The following is a 21,579-nucleotide window of genomic DNA, read 5'->3' as shown; positions in this document are numbered from 1 at the left end:
AGCTGCTGTAATGTTTCCACAGGGTGTTACCTACTGTGGAGAAAGTTCAGCAAGCACTCTGACCATGGCCAATGTGCCCTGGCATGAGGAAGTGGTTCATTTTGTCCAGGAGCTGGTGGCTCTCATCCCAGACTATGATGTTGCCTGTGAACATGAACATTCCAATTGCCTCCTGATCGCACACAAAAAGGTAAGTCTAGCTCAAATATGCATTCTTCTCTCACCCTCATTCTGACTGCTTTTTTCTTGTCTTTTCTCTTTATTTACTCCTTAACCTTGTTATAATGAATATCTGCTTTGTTTTCTACCTTTCCTGGAACAAATATTAAGAAAGCCCTGAATTCTATCTTCTGGACTCGTAAGCTTTCTTTTCTGGGTGAAATTGCTTATCTTCTTGCTTTCCCCTAGAAATCTTCAAGTGCTTTTGATTTGTCACTTGTAAGAAAGATGCATGCTAAGACAGGAACAAAAACAAAAACAAAACACCCCTGTAATAACTTCTAGTCTGCTCTTTGAATGACAGGGAAAAGCTAAAAAATATTAATAACCCCTCTGTATGAGTGTTTCCAGCTGTAAGAAGAAATGTAGATTTAGATGACCTTTGATGACCTCCTGCATGAAACCTGTAAGATTTTCATCCATGAAATAGCCTCTGGCGGAGTCCATTTTAATCTCTATTACCCTGTCCATTTTCTGTAGTCATTTGCAGTACATGAACTTGCCATTGCCATATGCTGTACCATGTGCAAATTACTCTTTAATTATTATAGTGGTATGTTTTTCAAAATGGGTGATTACTTCTAAAAATCTCTGTGGAACAGTTTTGTCATTTAGTGTGATGCTTTCTGTGTTTAGATGAATGAGTTTCTGCTGTTGGCAAGAGGCTCATAGAGTTCAGGAGAACAGAAGGATGTAGAAACTTCAGTGTGTGACTCTGGCTTTAAGGAAGGACAAACAGATTCACATTAAAATAGATGAGCAATCATATTTTAGCTCAAAGATTGAGCTGAAGGGACAAGGAAAAGATGAGTACAGTTGCTCACAGGAGGCAATCTACAAGAGGAGAGTGGACCTCTGTGCTTTGGAGGAGGCAGGAGGAATGAGGTGGTACAGTCTAGTTCTCCACTTAGTCAGCTTAAATGTGACTTTGATCCTGTCAGCCTGCAAACTGATGAGGTTACTTTAGTTAAGGTGTGGTCTAATTGAGTCAGGATGGTTCTTAATCCTGTTACTAGAGACCGCCAGAGAGAGAGAGAAGCCAAAATGGGTCGGCCAGAAGCTGAGAGTCAAGGGGACCTAGAAGAGAAAGTAAAAGATGCCTGTCCTTTTCTTAGGAGCCATTGTTCTTTTTGCTAGAGAGAAATATTAGAAACCAAGATCTGGACAAAGGTATGCTCATTGCTACTGAGGTGTCTTTCTTTTAGGGCCACTCAGCTGACAGAGGAAAATATGTGTTACCAACCCATGTATAAACATCTATCTATAAGTATTTCTCTATATAACCATGTGTATCTATATTACACTAAAAAAGAACTTCCTCTCCTTGCTTATCTGTAAATTCCCAGTCTAACCCGGCACTCAACACCCATCTTCCATTTACTCATTACATTTGTTCAACTCAAGCATACCACATGTAGCAGTATCAGAACTGTCAACATGTACCCCCGATGGAAAACAACTCTATTAAAAAAGTCTTACGGACTCCACTCACTTCCAGAGTTACTTAGGTAACATCTTTTGTCCCCATCCCCTTCAGTGAGGTTGTATCATGCATTTGTAAAGCAATTAGATTCTTATTACATTCTGCATTCCTACATGAAGATTTACTCTTTGTGCTATGGGTTTTCACAAATGGATAATGTCATGACTTCACCATCACAGAATTTATTGTCCTAAAAATCTTCCGGACTTCAACTTTTCATCCACTCACCACCAAAAGCCTGGCAATCACTGTACTTTTTACTGTTTATATAGTTTTGCCTTTTTTAGGATGTTGTATGATTGGAGTCATACAGTATGTAGCTTTATCAGACTGGCATCTTTCATTTAGCAATGTGCCTTTAAGGTTCCTGCATGTCTTTTGGTGCCTTGATACTCATTTCTCTTTATTGGTGAATAATGTTCCATTGTATAAATGTACCATGATTTTTCTAGTCACTTATTGAAGGACATCTTGGTTGCTTGCAGTTTTTGGTGATTCTGAACAAAGCGACTATAAACATTTGCATGCAGGTTCTCATGTGAACATAATTTTTCAAATCAGTTGGATAAATACCTAGAATATTGATTGCTGGAACATGTGGTAAGACTATGTTTAGCTTAGTGATGGTCTTTCAAAGTGTCTGTACAATTTTGCTTTCCCACTAGCAATGAATGAGTTCCTGTTACTCCACATCCTTGTCAACATTGGGTATTATTAGTATTTTGGTTTTTAATAGGGATATAGTTTTATCTCATTGTTGTTTTAATTTGCAATTCCCTGTTGGTAAATGATGTTAAGCATCTTGTCATATGCTTCTTGCCATTTTTATATCTTCTTTGGTGAGATGTTTTTGAGATCTTTAGTTTACTTTTTAATTAGGTTATTTTCTTATTGGTGAGCTTTAAGGAATCTTTATACATTTTGGATATAAGTCCTTTATTATGTTTTTAAAATTTTTTTTCCAGACTGTGGCTTGCTTTTCATTCTCATAATTCTGTCTTAGAGGAGAAGTGTAAAATTTTAATGAAATTCAACTTGCAAATTTTTCTTTCATGGATTGTACTTTTGGTTTTGTCTCTAGAACTCACAACAAAACTCAGTTACCTAAATTACCTCCTATATTGTCTTTAAAAAAGGTTTACAGCTTTATATTTTACACATAAGTTTATGATTCATTTTGAGTTAATTTTTATGAAAGGTATAAGATCTTGTAAGGTCTATATCTAGGCTTGTTTATTTATTTATTTTTATATATTGACATCCAATCATTCTATCGCAGTTTATTGCAAAGAATATTCTTTTTCCATTGAATTGCCTTTGCTTCTTTGTCAAAGATCAGTTGACTATATTTGTGTGGCCCCATTTGTTGGCTTTCTGCTGTTTCATTGATCTATGTGTCTAGTCTTTGGAATTTATCTCTATTACTATATTTTTGTGTGAATTACTTTAGCTTTATTGTAAGCCTTTAAGTTGGGTACTGTCAGTTCTCCAATTTTGTTCTTCTTTTTCAGTATTGTGTTGTCTATTTTAGATCTCTTGTCTTTCTGTATGAACTTTAAAAGCACTTCGTTGGTATCTACAAAATAACTTGATGTGATTTTGATTGGATTGCACTGAATCTATAGATCAAATTGTGAAAAACTGACATCCTAATATTGAGTCTTCTGATCAAGAATGTGGAATATCCCTCCATTATTTAGATCTTTTATTTCTTTGATCAGAGTTTATAGTTGCCCTTACACAGATCATGCACATAGTTTGTTAGATTTATACCTAAATATTTTATTTTGGGAGTGCTATTAAAAATTGTATTTTAATTTCAAATTCTTATTGTTCATTTCTGTTATGTAGGAAAGCAGTTGACTAATGTATATCAGCCTTGTATCCTGCGACCTTGCTAGAATCTCTTATTAGTTCCAGGAGTTTGTATTTTGCTTCTTTTTTTTTTTCCTTTGTCAATTCTTTGGGATTTTTGCCTAGGTAATCTTGTAATCTGCAAACAAATTTTATTTTTTCCTTCCTAATCTGTTTATGTTTTACTTTCGTGTCTTATTGCATTAATTGTTCCTCTACATGTATAATGTTGAATAGGAGTAGTGAGAGGGGACATCCTTGCCTTGCGCCAGTCTTAGTGAGAAAGCATCCAGTTTTTCACCATTAACTATGATGTTAGCTGTAGGTTTTTTGTAGATATTCTTTATCAATTTGAGTAAGTTTCCCTCTATTCCTGTTTGTGGAGAGTTTTTATCATGAATGCGTATTTTGGATTATGTCAGATGCTAAATGGATCTATTGATGTGATCATATGATTATTATTCTTTACCCTATTGATATGGCAGATTATTTAAGTGATTTTTTAAAAAGTTGAAACAGTCTTGAATACCTGATATAAATCCCACTTAGTCATGGTGTATATTTCTTTGTACACATTGTTCAGTTTGATCTGCTAACATTTTTTTGAGTATTTTTTGCATATAAGTTTATGAGAGATAATTTGTATGTCCTTTCTTGTACTGTCTTTATTTGGTTTTGATATTGGGGTAATTTTGGCCTCATAGAATGAGTTAGGAAGTGTTCTCTCTTCTTCTGTTTTCTGGAAAGGATTGTGGAGAATTTCTTAAATGTTTAGTAGAATTCACCAGTGAAACCCTGATGGACTAGTTTGTTCTCTTTTGGAAGATAATTGATTATTGATTTCATTTGTTTAGTAGAATTATTAAATAAATTTCTGTTTCTCCTTGTGTGTGTTTTGGTAGTTTGTGTCTTTCAAGAAACTGGCCTACTTCATCTAAGTTATCAAATTTGTCAGCATAGAGCTGTGTATATTCATTTGCTTTCCTTTTAACATCCATGGGATTAGCAGTGGTGACCCCTCTCCCCTACCTTCCCCTTCCCCCACCTCTTCCTTTCTTCCTCTCCCCCTCTCTCCTCTCTTCCACACACTTCTTTCCTGCTTCCTTTCTCTTTTTGTCAGCCTGAATTTTTATGTATCTTTTGAAAGACCTAGCTTTGGGGTTCTTTGATTTTTTTCTGTATTGTTTTCCTGTTTTCAGTTTCACTGAGTTCTGCTCTGATTTTTATTATTTCTTTTCTTTTGCTATCTTTAGGCTTATATTGCCATTCTCTTCTAGTGTCCTAAGGTGGAAGCTAAGGTTATTGATTTTAGATCTTTCTTTTTTTCTAATATGTGCACATATTGCTGTAAATTGCCCTCTAAGAGCTGCTTTTTGCTGTACCCCACAGATTTTGATGTTAAATTTTCATTTAGTTTAAAATATTTTTAAAATTTTTCCTCAGAATTCTTCTTTGGTCCATTTGTTTTTAGTAGTGTATTGTTTACTTTCCACATATTTTGCAATTTTGTAGTTATCTCTCTGTCACTAATTCTATTTTAATTTCATTGTTGCCTGAGAACATACTTTGCATAATTTCTATTCATTTAAATGTGTTCAATTGTATTTAATGGCCCAGAATGTAGTCTATCTTGAGAAATAGTTCCATGTGAGCTTGAGAAGAATGTGTGCTCTGTTGTTATTGGATAAAGTATTCTGTAAATGTCAATAAGGTCATGTTGACTAATGATCTTGTTCAGGTCAGCCATGTCCTGCTTGATCTGTCAGTTGCTGATAGACTGTTGATGTCTCCAACTGCAATACTGTATTTCTCTTTTTCTCCTTGTACTTCTATCACTTTTTGCCTCATATATATTGATGTAGTGCTGTTAGGTGCATACATGTTAAGGTCTTTCTAATACTCTTTACTGGAATTGATGCTTGCTTAGATGTATCCACTTATGTACCATTTTCATGATTCACCTTTGTTTCTTGTCCCAGGTGAGCATGCTGAATTCAGTTTCCTTCTTACTGAAGTGTTACTTCATTAATACTATAGGAGTTTTTTACATTGTACATCTATGAGTAGTAAATTTATTCTTTCTCACCCCCCACCCCGAAATGTCTTTATTTAACTTTCACTCTTGAATGATAGGATATCAGAGTAAAAAAAAATCTAAATTCAGATTATTTCTTCTTAGAACATTGAAGATAATATTCTGTTGTCTTCTGACATAGTCTTTTGATTGTCTTCTAGTATATTTATCAGTGATAAGATTTCTGGTCTCATTCTTTAGATTGGAAGTCTGCTTGCTGATAACCTCCATAACCAATAACATTTATTAGAGTCACTGTGATGAGTGGTGTGCAAGCATTAATTCATTTAATCCTTATAACAATCTCATGAATCGTAAGTACTATTTTCCCCATATTCCAAGGGATGTATAAGGCACAGCTAGAATTCAGTCCCAATCTTTCAAAATACGAAGTCTAGTTTGAACTACCACATTATACTGACCCTCAGTTACTACATGGTTGACATATAGGGAAAGAGAAGTGTCAATTGGAAGCAAGGTGCAGACTTCCCTAGCCCAGCTCATCAAGCAACAGTCTAGTTTCCCTGATTTATCCAAGACAGATTTTTGCCAAATTGGAGACCTTGTGAGTAATCAAGCACTGATCATAGAGGCATCCCTCTTGGATATATAAATTTGCAATCTGTAAAGGAAGGAAATGAAGATCTGTCACCTCCCCATGCCTTCCCCTCTTGGCATAAGAAGGGAATAGTTTGTCTCCCACTGAGGTTTTGCGCAGTGTTCTCTTAACAAAACCCGCTGACTGAATGTTTTTCTATGGTACTTGTGGAACACATCCTTATCAGAGGCCTAATCGCTCCCAGCAATTACTTTCAGAGAAATGTCAGAGCAAATTGGCATTTTGGAGACACTGCTAAGAGGACTTAGCTCTACTCCAACAAAATTGAAGATTAGGATTGAAACTGAGGAAATTGATTTTCCCGAGAAATGTTTTCTAATTGCATTTGGATATATCTAGAATCCAATCTCGTTGTAGTTTTGTCTCTCAAAGTGGTTCCCCAGGTAGCCATTGTTCTGTGAGTCCTACTTATTATCACTACTAAACTCAGAAGAGAGCCACAACTCTGCTCAGCCTTCTCGTCCTGGGTACCCTGTGTACTTCCAATTCTGTCTGTAAGGTCTTTGCTTTCTCCTACCCAAAGAACAAACAATACGCTTGTAGATCCTACAGACAAGAACAAAATTTATAATCTGGGAAGTTCAAAGAGTGCTACTGTAGCACCTTTTTTTTTAAATTTTTTTTATTAATTAAAAAAAAATTACAAGAAACACAAACATTCCCAACACATACACTCAGCAATTCACAATATCATCACATAGTTGCATATTCATCATTAGCACCTTTTTTTTTAATTGTAACAGTCACCTCTGCCTGAAACTGTTTCTGGCCTTCCTCTCCTCCTACCCAAGTAGCATATTATTGGGGACTATGAAGTAGTCTGGTGGCTTCTTCAGTAGTCAGGAAGCCTCTCTTCCTTCCTTTCACCAGTCCTCTCCCAATTTTTTGGCTCTATGTTTGACTCTGTGTATGACTCTGTGTTTGGAAGACCCAAGTAGAAAATAGTAACTGATACGAAGATCCCATAAAGGCCTTTCTTGGGTGAAGGTAGCACACAGCATTGTAAATGTAGTTTATTCCACTGAGCTATATGCTTGGGAGCAGTTGTGATGGGAACATTTATATTGATATGTTTCCAAAATTTAAAAAAAAGAGCAATTAAAGAGACAGTGATGATTAAATGCAATACATGATCCTGAACTGGGTCTAATAGTGGAGGATAAAAGGCCCAAAGAGACATTGTAGGGATATATGAAAAAATTGGACTATAGACTAACCTATAAAGTAGTTATAGAAGTGAACATCCTTGTTTTTAGGAAATGTGCAAGGAAGTACTGTATGTTCAAGGAGCATGATGTCTGCAACCTACTCACAAATGTTTAGAAAATAGATGGTTGACAAAAGACAGTGTGATAAGATAAATGTGACCATATGTTAAAATTGGTAGATCTGGTTTTCTTTGGGAAAGTATATTGGAGTTCTCTGTATGGGTTTTGTATTATTTTTGCAACTGACCTGTAAGCTTGAAATTATTTCAAAATAAAAAAATTTAAGGAGGGGGATAAAAAGCCCTTCTTAAGAGTACAAAAACAGTCTGTTCAGATTTTTTTGTTACTCTGTATTCTTTTACATTTTTTGTATCATTTCATTTTGCCCATTATATTTGAAATTTTAAATCTGGTATATTTGTTTTCAAATCCTAGCTTCACCATTTCTCTTTTTTTTTTTTTTTTGTCTGCAGTCTGCCAGTATCGTCTGTTTTATAGGATTATTGTGATGGCTAAATGAAGGGAAGTATATAAAACATTAGCACAGTACCTTGCCCAGAGTAAGCTCTTAATAAATGTCGGTTTTGTTGCTGGCCATCTGATTTTTTTAATAAAGTATATTGTACTATCATGTGAAAGAATATTTTTGCAAAATGCTTCCAGTAGTGAGGTTAGCAAATGGCTCCGAGTTTGCTCCTTTCTTAGTTTCCTAGGCTGCTTAATGCAGATATCATGAAATGGTTTGGCTTAAACAGTGGGAATTTATTAGCTTACAGTTTGAGACCAGAAAAATAGCCAAATCAAGGCATCATCAGGGTGATGCTTTCTTCCTGAAGACCAGCTGCTGGAAATCCTTGGCTCCTCTGCACATGGGAAGGTATGTGGTAGAGTCTGCTGGTCTCTCTCTTCTCTCTTGGGTCTCATTGATTTCAGCCTCTTGCTTCCATTGGCTTTTTCTCTCTCTCTGTATTTATTCTCTTTTTAAGGGACTCTAGTAGGAGGATTAAAACCCATCCTAAGCTAGATATTGCTGCTTATCATGGTTTGCCAAACCCCAACCAAAACCATTCCTTTCAACCCTAAAGAATACTAGGGCTCAATCTGAGATTCTACAAAGGTTCTGTGATTTCTTTCCAGAAGGAAATTACTTTCTTTCTTTCCAGAAGTAATCTTTCTTACTTTCTAGAAACCTGCAACCTCCAGATAGGTCCCTAGGCCAGATAAGTCCTGAAACCCAGAGGGACCACCCTCTCCAGAACATCATCTAGTTCCATACCCCTATCCCATATTATCAACAGCCCTTTCCAACATGAAAAAGATAGAATGGGCATAGTCCAAATAACCCTAAAGATTGGGAGAAAGATCAAAGGAGAAAGTAGAGTTATAACAGAGAAGATAGGATTGAACAAATGAGTAAGACTGCTGAATCATTATATTGATATTTCTTTTAGTCTCCAGTGTTATGGAGCAGCTAGAAGGAAAAACCTAAAATTTTGGAACCTGCAACCCATACCAAACTCTAAAACTTATTCTGCAACTAATTTTGCAGTGTGCTTGGAAATTTGTTGCTTTTTTGTACGTATGTTATTTTTCACAATAAAAAAGAAAAAAAAAGACCCATCCTGAATGAGTCTTTTCAGGATGGGTCATACCTAAACTGAAATAGCCTCATCAAAATGTTCTACTTAACAATATGTTCATACCCACAGGAATGGATTAGATTTTTTTTTTTTTGGCATGGGCAGGCACTGGGAATCAAACTCGAGTCTCCAGCATGGCAGGCGAGAACTCTGCCTGCTGATCTGTGGCCCGCCTTGGATTAGATTTTAAAATATGTCTTTCTTTAGTGTATATAGCCTCAAACCACTACACTACTTTTCAGCTCATATGCAGGATTTCCATCTTATTTTAACTGTTAGATGTATAGAAATATGAGTGCTTTGGATTGCTAAAACTTTTTCAGCGGACACAGAATTTATCATTTAAAAGCTGGAACAACTTTGAGCAAAGTAAAGCATGATGGAGCAGGCCAAATGCTAAGAATTTTTGTGACATTTTGAGTTTGCAGTAGCTGTGGATCTATATTGATGAATCTAGTAGGAAATTACACTTGAAATCAATAGGAGGTCAATTCCTCATCTAAAGCTCCCTGCTCACCTATATTATTTATTAGGAATCAGATGACACAATGGGAGAAATATCTTTCACTATGGCATTTTTATGTTTTTAAATTGTCATTTTGCCAAAAGGAATGAAGACTGTGAACAAAACAGAAACAGTCCACACATCAGTGTAGTTCAGAGCAAGTGGACTTTAGAATTCTGTATATAAAGCCTTTGGTTTCCCTGCATCTCCTTTGGAGCAGACAGTCTCTCTTGTACCATACTGGGGTAGAGAAATAATGAATAGACATCTTGCTTCTCCTCAGTGTGCTCACTGTTTAGGCTTTAAGCTGAGAAAATTCTAAGTGAGTAAGAATTTGGAATATATAGGCTGCTTTCTATAGTTTTTAGATCGATTATACAGAGTGTTAACTTAGCATTATTGTACATAAAGTCGAGGGATAAAAACTCTCTTTGCATGCTCAAGGAAGAAGATCAAAAATTTAAATCTAGACTTCGTAAGAAGAGACTTCATTAAAAAGAGTCATTACAAGGAGCAAAAGGACTATTGCAATAGGAAAGAGAAGTCAGAGTGAAATCTGAATTACAGGCCTACCTTATTTTATTGCACTTAATTTTATTGGATTTTGCAGATGTTGTGTTTTTTACAAATTAAGGGTTTCAGACAACCCCTTAAAGTAAGTCTGTTATTGCCATTTTTCCAACAGCATGTCCTCCTTTCATGTTTCTGTGTCATGTTGGTAATTCTCTCAGTATTTCAGACTCTTTGATTAATATTATATCTGTTATGGTAAGCTGTTATCAGTGATCTTTGATGTTACAATTGTAATTGTTTTGGGGTGCCATGAACTGCACCCATGTTAGACAGTGAACTTAATGTTGTGTATACTCTTGACTGCTCCACCAACAGACAGGTTCCCCATCTTTCTTCCTCATAGGCCTCTTTAGTCCCTGACACACGATGATATTGCTATTAGGCCAATTAATAACTCCACAATGGCTTCTAAGTGTAAGTGAAAGGAAGATTTGCATGTTTCTCACTTTAAATCAAAAGCTAGAAATAAGTTTAGTGGAGAAGGCATGTTGAAAACCGAGAGAGGCTGAAATTTCTTGTGCCAAACAGCTAACCAAGTTGTGAATGTAAGGGAAAAGTTCTTGAAGAAAATTAAAAATATTATTCCAGTGAACACATGAATAAGAAAGCGAAGCAGCTTTATTGCTGATAGGGAGAAAATTTTAGTTGTCTGGATAGATCATTCCAGCCCCAAACAATGCTTTAAGCCAAAGCATAATCCAGAGCAAGGCCCTAATTCTCTTCAATTCTATGAAGGATGAAAGAGGTGAGGAAGCTGCAGAAGAAAAGTTTGAAGCTAACAGAGGTTGGTTTATGACATTTAAGGAAAGAAGCCATCTCCATAACATAGAAGGGAAAGGCAAAGCAGCAAGTGCTGCTATAGAAGATGCAGGAAGTTGTCTAGAAGAAATTGTCTACCTTAGGTAATTGATGAAGGTAGTGGCTACACTGAACAACAGATTTACAGTATAAACAAAACACCTATTGGAAGAAGATATCTTCTAGGACTTTCATAGCTAGCAAGGAGAAATCAATGCCTGGCTTCAATGCTTCAAAGGACAGGCTGACTCTCTTATTAGAGGTTAATGCAGCTGGTGACTCTCACTAGCCAGTGCTCACTTACCATTCTGGAAATCCTAGGGTCCTAAGAATGATGCTAAATCTAATCTGCCTGTGCGCTCTAACTAGAACAACAAAGCCTGGGTGACAGCACATCTGTTTACAACATGGTTTACTAAATATTTGAAGCCCACTATTGAGGCTAGTGCTCAAAAAAAAAAGATTCCTTTTAAATTATAACTGCTCATTGACTATGCATCTGGTTACCCAAGAGCTCTGATGGAGATGTACAGTGAGATTAATGTTCTTTTCATGCCTGCTAACACAACATCCATTCTGTAGCCCATGAATCAAGGGGTCATTTTAACTCTCAAGTCTTACTATTTAAGAAATACATTTCATAAAGCTATAGCTGTCAAAGATAGTGTGATTCCTCTGATAGATCTGGGCAAAATATATCTAAAACCTTCTGGAAAGGATTCACCTTTCTAGATGCCATTAAGATCATTTGTGATTCATGGGAGGAGGTCAAAATATCAGCATTCACAGGAGTTTGGAAGAAATTGACTCCAGCTTTTGTGAATGACTTTGAGGGGTTCAAAACTTCAGTGGAGGAAGTAATTGCAGATTTGGTGGGAATAGCAATAGAACTAGAATTAGAAGTGGAGACTAAAGATTTAACTGAATTGCTACAATCACATGATAAAACTTAAATGGATGTGGAGTTGCTTCTCATGGCTGAGCAAAGTTGTTTCTTGAGATAGAATCTATTCCTAGTGAACATGCTATGAACATCAGTTGAAATTGCAACAGATATTTAAAATATTACATAAACTTAGTTGACTAAGTGGTGGCAGGATTTGAGAGGATTGACTAATTTTCAAGGAAGTTCTGTGGGTAAAATACTATCAAACAGGTTCACCTGCTATGGAGAAATCTTTCATGAAAGGAAGAGTCAATCAGTATAGCAGCTTCACTGTTATCTTATTTTAAGAAATTGCCACAGCCACCCCAGCCTTCAGCAACCATCACCCTGATCAGTTATCAGCCATCAACATTGAGTTAAGACACTCCACCAGCAAAATGATTACAACTCACTGAAGCCTTAGATGATGTTTAGCATTTTTTAGTAATAAAATATTTTTTAACTAAGGTAGGCACATACATTTTTTTAATACAAAATGCTATCATATACTTAATAATCAGTAATATCATGTAAACCTTACTTTTATTTGCACTGGGAAACCAAAAATTCCATGTGACTCACTTTATTGCAATATTTGCTTCATTGCATCTGTCTGGAACCAAACCACAATATCTCTGAAGTGTGCCTGTAAGTGGCAAGGGAGCTTGTAAGGATTAGAGTAAGTTGATGAAAAAACTTTGGCTGATGTTAAGGAAGGTTATGCAGTAACGTGGGTCAATTACATGATGTAATTTCCTGAGTTTGCTGTTGAGGTCAGGTAGGACATGTTCTATCTGAATTCTGTAAGGACTAAAATGAGGGAGGTCCAGGGCCCAGAGATAAGGAGAGGCCTCTCTGCAGTTTAGTCAAGCTAAGGAGATAAAGCCTCCTTGACAGGTAACACAATAGGTGGGGGATTTCTCAACCTAACCTGTTTTCCCTGGACTCAGTGTTTGGGTAAAATTCCACTTTGTACTCTTCCCCCAAGGTACGCCTTGGGAAAGACGTGAGTAATATTAGTTCTTTTGTTTTCTGGTGTGAAAACTAAGAGTGTGGGATAGTGTAAAGAAAAGCCATGGGCTCACCAGCATCCTTGAATTTGGATCTTGGCCCTTCATATGACCTTCAGCACGTTTCATAGCTTTTTTAGAGTTTTGTCCATGTTTTAAAAATGGTGATCACAACACACGTGTTTGCTATGTGGATCACACGTGATAGAGGACCAAACCCAGTGATTAGTACACAGTATGATACTTCGTAAGTATTTGTCTTGACCCTTTTTGTGCCAGTCTTCTCCTTCCCACCACCCCATGTTTTTTGGCTTAGGTTGTTAATATATTTTTTCTTTTCTTCAATAGATATGGTAATATTTAATTTATTTTCTTTTCATTTACTCAAAATTATAAATGAGTGAGTTTAAAGAATCAAAGTTTATTATAAAAAATGGCAGTTCCTTTTACCATCCCTCACCCTATGCCTCCTTTCCCACTCTCAAATTACAACTCTTTTCACCCTTTCTGGTGATTCTTCTATTATTTATTTCAGTATTTCTAGAAAACATTTTTATGTTCCTCCTATTTTTTTTTAATTGTGTTTATTTACTCTTCATTTCTGATTATGGAAGAAGATTAAACTGTCTTCCAGCTTTACCCATCACACCTGTTCCATTCCCCCACATTCCCAATACATGTAACCATAGTTTTATTTAATCTACATTATTGTTCTTTTTCACATTATTATGACTACATAGACACTGTTCACAGCAGAGTCATATGCAACCTTTTGGTTTCTTTGGCTTAATAATATCTTATTTTATTTTTGTTCAGATTTCTGTGTCTTTTAATTCAATCCCAGATTCTCAGCCATCATTTATCTCTCTTCTCGGACTTTTAGCTATGTTGGGTTTCCTATCAGTTTCATCTTTTTAAAGGCCATCTTTCTAGAGACAATTTCTGACCCATTCACTTTGAGGGGGCTCCCTCTGCCCCTGGTTGTCAGCTGTCCTCTTGGGAGCTTCTTCAGCTCTCTCCTAAGTAGGATCTCTTATTTTGGGGATCTTAGGTCTCTTTTTTATTTATTCCTGTATTTAGGTGGAACACATCTTCCAGTAGTTTCTTGAGAAAGGGTATCTGTTTGGTACATTTACTGAGGCCTTAAAAGTCTAAAAAAGTCTATGTTCTCCCTATACACTTGATTGATAGTTTCACTAGATAAAGAATTCTGTCTTGGAAACTTTTTCCTTGTGAGGTCAGAACCCACTGCCTTAACTTCAATGCAGAGGTTTAGAACTCTGAAGGCATTCTGATTCTTGATCCTTTTTGTATGTAATTGTTTCCCCTCCTTAGGTGGTCTGTTTGTCTCCATTGTTTTGAAACTGTACTGTGAAATACCGCAGTGTGTTTTCTTCCTCTTTAGTTTGGAAATGCATGTCTTTCACTGGTGAATTTTTTTCCAGAATTATTTCATGGAAGATTTCTTCCTCCTATTTTTTTCTCATTTCTTTCTAGAACACGTTTATTTAGAAATTGTGTTTTTTGAACTAGTCTTTCAGGTTTTATCTTTTCTCTCCTATTTTCTATCTTCCCATCTTTTTTTACTGTGTATTCTAGGGAATATTCTCAATTTTATTTTTCTTAGCTTTCTCTTCTATCCTCCAATTCCACTCCCATGGTTTTAAAATTTAAATTAATAAACTTTCATTCTCTGACTATTCCTTTTAAAAGGCAGTAGCATAATAGAAAAGCTAGTCTGTTTATAAATCAAGTATCATTGTATTAGTTACATAATTACACAAATGAATGCCAAGCAGATGTTTTGAATTAAAAGCCTTCACAGTTCATTTAATCGTTCCTTCAGTGCATCCTCAACTTACTTTGTTTCCTTCATTCTCAGTCAACATTCAACAGTGATTTTTAAGAAGGAATCTTCTTAAAATAATACAAATCAGATTATTTCCCTTTACTTAATTGGAATTCTTAACCATGCTTTTGTCTGACCAGATAGTATATCCACATTAGACTAAAAAGGCTAGTTTGAGTCATTTATTTAGCATCCCAGAATTAGAAATTATTGATTAAAGCTTCACCAATAACTCAAGCGAAATTTAATTACAAAAAGGATTCCACTGAGTGCTGCTAAGACAACCATGAAAATTCATATTAGACGAAATGTGGCAATAAGAGGAATTAGGAGTAGCTTGGCTGTGAACACATGCCAAAAAAATGTAAATCTCTGTAAATGATATTGTTCAAGATAAAACTGACTTCCAGTTCCAGCAAATATTCTTCACTCAGCAGTGAGGCCCTCTAGGTCCAGCATGGCAGCATTCCCAAGAGAAAAAAACTCCCCTTTGATTACATATTGCTTTGATATGGAAGTAGATCTGGAACATAAAGAATTTTCTTTTAACATGATAGGGAGAAAAGATCAGGCTTATTTTTTATCTTTTAGCTTAAATTTACATATAAAATTAACCATTTTGTATGAGAAAATAAGGTTTCAGTGGCTAAGAGATTTCAAATGGAGTCAAGAGGCTGTTCTGGAGATTACTCTTATACAAGGTTCAGCTAAATATTGGAAATTGCCACCATATGCTAAGCCCCAACAGAATACCCAGGGCTGTGTCTGAGACTTTATAAAAGTTTTGCTCAGTAAGTTTACTATTCAGAAACCTAAAATCTCCAGAATGTTCTTATGTGAGCTAAGCCCTGAAACCCGAGCTACCAGTCTCTCCAAGAACATCAACCAGTTGCATCCCCCAGCCCCATAATGTGAACACCTCTTTTCAACATGAAGAAGTTAGAATGGTCATTGCCCAAATATCCCTAAAGATTGGGAGAAGGATCAAATAAGAGGGAGAAGTTGTAACAGAGAAGATAGGATTTAACAAATGAATGCGACTACTGAATCATATATTGATATATCTTGTTAGTCTCCAGTGTCTTAGAACAGCAAGAAGGAAATACCTGAAATTGTGGAACTATAGCTTAAATTTACTCTGTATCTACTTATTAAAAAGTACTTTGAAAATTATCACTTTTTTGCAGATATATTTCACAATAAAGATGTTTTTTAAAATTAAGCAGACATCTTATAGCAGTCATATTTAGTCTGGAGTGGTAATTGTTATTTCTGGATTTTCATGGGCTGTTTTTATAAACTGGTATTTAGTGATAAAAACAAAGCCAACAGATCAGGATTAAGGTAATTCAGAATGCAGGAGTAAAAAAGACAGTGCTTGTATTTTAGAACTTTACCTACTCTTTGAGACCAAAGAAAGGTTTATTCTGTCCAGAACCTAGATTTTCAGTAGCACATAATCTAACTCATCCTGACTGGATAGATAATTTAAACAGTTCAAACACAGGGAGCCCAGAATAAGATGAGAGCCTTTAATCCTGTAAAACTTCATGTAATGCCTGGATATATCCTAAAATATATTAAGCAGATAATCAAAAAATATTGGCAAGCCCCTTAAGGGTTAGGAGAAACAATATGAAACTATTAAACTTTACTACCAGGGAAACCCCTAATGTGAAACATTAGGGACACCCAAATCAATAGTCCAAACCCTTGATATTCAGGCTTGTTCTTGTGAAGCTTATGCATGTAGGGGAGAAGCTTAGCCTACCTGTAGGTATGCCTAAGAGTCACCTCTGGAGGACCTCTTTTGTTGCTCAGATGTGGCCTTTCTCTCTCACTCTAAGCCCAACTCTGCAAGTGAAATCATTGCCCTCCCCCCAAAATGGGACATGACATCTAGGGATGAAAGTCTCCCTGGCAGTGTGGGAGATGACTCCCAGGGATGAGTCTGGCCCAGGCACCATGGGATCAGTAATGCCCTCCTGACCAAAAGGGGGAAAAGAAGTGTAACAAGTTACCAGAGGCTAAGGGAGTTCAAATAGAATCGAGAGGCTACTATGGAGGTCACTCTAATGTAAGCTTCAGTTAGACATTGTTACCTATCATAACTTGCCAAACTTAATCAAAACCATTCCCGCCAATCCTAAAGAATACCTAGGGAAATTATATGAGATTCTACAAAGGTTTCATACACTAGGCTCACTTTCCAGAAACCTGCAACCTCCAGATGGATCCCTGGACCAGATAAGTCCTGAATGCAGAGGGGCCAGCCTTTCTAGAACATCAACTAGTTCCATCCCCCATCCCATATTATCGATAACCCTTTCCAACATGAAAAAGTTAGAATGGCCATAGCCCAGATACCCCTAAAAAGTGGGAGAAAGATCAAAGGTGATGGTTGAATTATACAGAGAAGGTCAGGTTTAACAAATGAGTATGAGTGCTGAATCTGTATATTGATATCTCTTTTAGTCTCCAGTACCTTAGAGCAGCTAGAAATAAAAACCTAAAATTGTGGAATTGTAACCCATACCAAACTCTGAAATCTGTTCTACAACTAATTGTTGCATTGTACTTTGAAATTTATTGCTTTCATATATGTGTGTTATTTTTGCACAAAAGAGAAAAAAAGAAGGAAGAGTATAATAGAGAAAATAGGATTTAACAAATGAATATGCCTGCTGAATCAATATATTGATGTTTCTTTTGGTCTCCAGTGTCTTGGAGCAGCTAAAAGAAAAAATGAAAAATATACTTGGAAATTTATAGCTTTTTGTATATATGTTATTTTTCACAATAAAATAAGTTAAAATTAAGCAGACAGTTAGTTCAGTGGCATTTAGTACATTCACAGGGTTGTGTGATCATTACCTCTGTGTATTCCAAAACACTTTTATCACCCTGAAAGGAAACCCCACACCCATTAAGCAGCCACTCCTTAATGCCTTCACCCCCATTCCCTGACAACCACTGATCTGCCTTTTGTCAACATGAATTTGCTTATTCTGGACATTTCATATAAATGTAATCATTCATTCTGTGGCTTTTGTGTCTGGCATCTTTCACTTAGCATTTTGTTTTCAAGGTTCAACCATAATGTAGTGTGTAGCAGCACTTCATTCCTTTTTACCATTTTTGTGCTATTATGACCTTTTGCTTCTGACTTGATAATTTTTTTTTCTTTCCAGTTTAAGATTGATGGAGAATGGTGGACGTGGATTGATTATAACTGCTTCCAGGAACTCATCCAAGAATATGAAAATAGCGGTGGATCAAAAACTTTCAGCTCAAAGGATTATATGGCCAAAACTCCTCACTGGGCATTGTTTGGTGCCAGTGAAAGAGGCTTTGATCCCAAGGATACAAGATATCAGAGAAAGAACAAATCAAAGCATACTTCTGGATGTTGAGATGATCTTACTTCAGAATTCTGAAGGACTAAAACTGAATGGTCTCAGACAGCTCTCAGACTCCACTGTGATTTTTTTCAAGGACAAATTCTGTTTCCTATAAAAGAGATGCTAAGGCAAAACATGGGTACACGAGTCCTGTACATGGAGCGGGGAGATGGCATCTACAATCTGAGTTCGTAGGACTCAGGCTCAGTGTATCATTCCAGAACTTAGTCTCTTTCCTGATTTTACTTCTGAGTGGAAAATTCTTCTTGGGAGGAAGCACACACAATCATTCTTAGAATTTGTCAGTTATTAGTAAGGCTTTCTGGAATGCTATTCATGAGAGTATTATGTGAGAAATGAATATTTTCCCTTCTTCCTCCTGCTGGGTCGTTGGTTTTTGTGGAGCATCTCCTCCTGGGAATTGAATTGTATTTCCCTGAAATAAATGCTCCCTTTTATGAACAGTCTCTTTTTTATATCTTAATGTAGCACCTTCTGAAACATTTAAGTTGTCACAATTCTCAGTTGTGTTTGGATATTGCATAGGTTGCTTTTACTTTAACTTTTTGTTTAGTACCAACTCTTTGTGAAATGGAATTGGCTCTAAACTACACTAGATTCCATTCTGTTCTGATACAAATTACCATACAAGGCAATAGATGGACTAGAATAAAAAACTTTCTTTGATAAGAGAAATTGCCATATGATGGCATGAATAGCTCCTCTCACAAACAAACCTTAAAGGAATGAGTGTACTTTGCTTTTTGTTTAAAAAAAAGTCAGTATGAAGGTGTCTGATCACTAAACATAACAGGTCTCCATCTTTACACCGGATGTTCTCTAAGGTTCAGTTTTGTCTAATTGAACACATCATTATACACTCAATTGTTTTTTTCTTTGAAAGTTTTCATAGTTCTTTTAAGATTCCTTTATCCTAAAAATGCAGTTAATAAAATAATCTTTTGTACAGACTTGGAGCACTAATTTTCTTTTCTTTTTTAGTTTGCTATTAGATTTAACAGAAAAATCATGCAGCAAATACTGAGTTCCCATATACACGTTCACAGAATTTCCCCTACTGTTAACATTTGTATTAATGTGGTACCTTTGTCAAAACTGATAAAACAATATCGTTATAATCATATTATTAACAGTATAGTCCATAACTTTCATTAGAGTTCACTCTTTGTGTTATAAGTTCTATGTTTGTTGTTGTTGTTGTTTTTAATTCTTGTTCTGGTAATATATCACATGCGAGGTACAATTTCCCTTTTTAACCAGTATACAATTCCGTGGTGTTCCTTACCTGCCCATTATTGTGCTGCTGTTACTACCATCCACTTCAAAACTTCTCCATCACCCACCAGTTTTATTTTCCATGCTTATTTTATGTTTGTATGTTTATTTGTCAAGATTTACAAATGCATGCTTATTTTAAAGATGGTTCTAGTCCTGTCATTCTCAGCCTTATTAGACTCACCTACTCTTCATCTATCAGCTGTTTCATATCACCCTCTATTCTTTACTAGCGTAAAGAAAATATATTCATAGATAATATAATTTACTTAACCTACTTAGTGTTTATTTGTAAGAGGAAGGGTCAAAACACTTCTTTCTGTTGTCACCTGGGATGGTTTAGTGACAGGGTATCATGGAAATCATACCTACTGTCTCTAACCCACTGTCTCTTCAAGCTTGTGTCCAATCTTTAGTATATAAAAAGTGCTTGGAGATCATGTCCTTGAATAGACACCAAGGATAGAGAATGGAAAATAGAAACAGTAATTCAAGATTCTATCAAAAAATGGTGTGGCAGACCTCTGAGAATGAAAAACAGCAGGAACCTCAAAGGAAAGAATGTCAATATGTAAGTTTTACTATGTGGATTTCTTATTGTATACAATTTTTTAAAATATATGAGATCGGAAAAAATTTTAAACATTAATGAAATTCAACAAAATTCCTTCCTGTAACAAGTCTCCAATATTTGATCATATTTGTTGTAAAGCTTAAAAGAGGCTTCTCAAATAACTATAACTTCTTTGTGATTATTTTCACTGCTTTACAGTAGTGGTACTCTTTAATGAAAGCCTTTTCAACCAAAATATATTGTTGGAAATACTGTAATACATTAAATAGATTGTGTGGCATTTTTGTTTTTTATTTGGTAATGTAGAGGTAGTCTCTAAATTCCCTGAAAAGGCTTTACACTCCCTGATGACTTTATCTTATGTTATTGACTTTTGCATACTACCAAAACTTTTTAATGTTATTTACTAAAATACTACTGATTTCTATATGTGGTGAGCTTAATCTGAAAGGACACTAGAAAGTCATGTAATTTCTACAATTTTTTTTTTGTTGTTGCCAGAATTATACCACATGTCTCTAAATGGTATTCGGACCTTCGTCTACTAAATACCAGTAGCACCCTGGATTAGTATAGTTAAGGTAGAAGTTAAATTATGGTGACAAGAGATCCCCAGATAGGTTCAAAATAAGGTAGAAATTTGTCTCTTGCCTCGTGGTTTGGAGATAAAAGGTCCCAACTGGTTTGTTCTTTCTTCTCTATTGTTCTGTCATCCACTCGGGCATTGTCTTCACTGCACTATCAAAACTGGGTTATGCCAGAGACCGGGTTTGAGTCCCTGAACCCGCCCATGCAAAAAAAAAAAAAAAAAACAACTGGGTTACTGGCACATGTTCCAGATCATGGGAAATAGAAAGGAGAAAAGCCAGGTGACAGTTCCTAATAAGCAAGTCCACATACTCTGTTCACTTTCTCATGTAACATCTTAGCCATGTGCTTGCACAATCTGCAAGGCAGGCTGGGAAACGCAGTGCGCCAGGCAGCCACAGGCACACTGGAAATGGGTTTTGGAAGGTCAATCAGGTGTATGCCACATAAACTTCCAATATTATGCCTGCCCAAAATTTCCCCATAAATACCTAAAACACAGAATAACTGGTTCAGTCCATGACTCATTGTTGAGAAAACAATTAAAAGGAATTTCTACAGAGACCCATGTTCATCCAGTGCTTTATACCTAAGAGACTTTTAGTTGCCTCATGAGTGGCAGTGCTTGTCTGCCTGTATGATATGAGGTTTTATTGTGATTCTGACTCTTAGGCACTTTCTTACGGTGATTTTCTATTGGTATCACAATTGACATTCAGTGGTCATATTCTTTCCCTCCATTATCTATAAATGAGCCTACTGGAGTGGGTGTCTTCTTATTTCCTATGGCTACTCTTTATACAGAATGACCAAATGATTCCCTTAAAGGGAAATTTGTTCCCTGACAGTTTCCCTAGAAAGTAAGACCTAAGGAAGAGACTAGATCATCATTTTGTTCCTGTTCTGATGATTTGTAACAGAGACATGGTGGTAGGCTGGGTCAGTGAGGCAGGCTCTCACTGA

At 36.0% G+C, this 21,579-nt stretch overlaps 1 protein-coding gene across 1 annotated transcript in view; it reads left to right on the top strand.

Annotated features, from left to right (window-relative positions):
- LOC143667150 (S-adenosyl-L-methionine-dependent tRNA 4-demethylwyosine synthase TYW1) overlaps positions 1-18,616 on the top strand; it is a 275,466-nt gene extending 256,850 nt beyond the window's left edge. Inside the window, exons 15-16 of the mRNA XM_077141012.1 lie at positions 23-190; positions 17,949-18,616. Of these exons, the coding sequence (XP_076997127.1) occupies positions 23-190; positions 17,949-18,170 (390 nt within the window). The 3' untranslated portion in view covers positions 18,171-18,616. The remainder of the gene's footprint in view (positions 1-22; positions 191-17,948) is intronic.
- The last annotated feature ends 2,963 nt before the right edge of the window (positions 18,617-21,579 follow it).

This window comes from Tamandua tetradactyla, chromosome 23, assembly GCF_023851605.1.
Source record: "Tamandua tetradactyla isolate mTamTet1 chromosome 23, mTamTet1.pri, whole genome shotgun sequence".
Lineage (NCBI taxonomy): Eukaryota > Metazoa > Chordata > Mammalia > Pilosa > Myrmecophagidae > Tamandua > Tamandua tetradactyla.
Note: the sequence above shows the minus strand (reverse complement) of the source record. Positions and strands in the feature narration are given on the sequence as shown.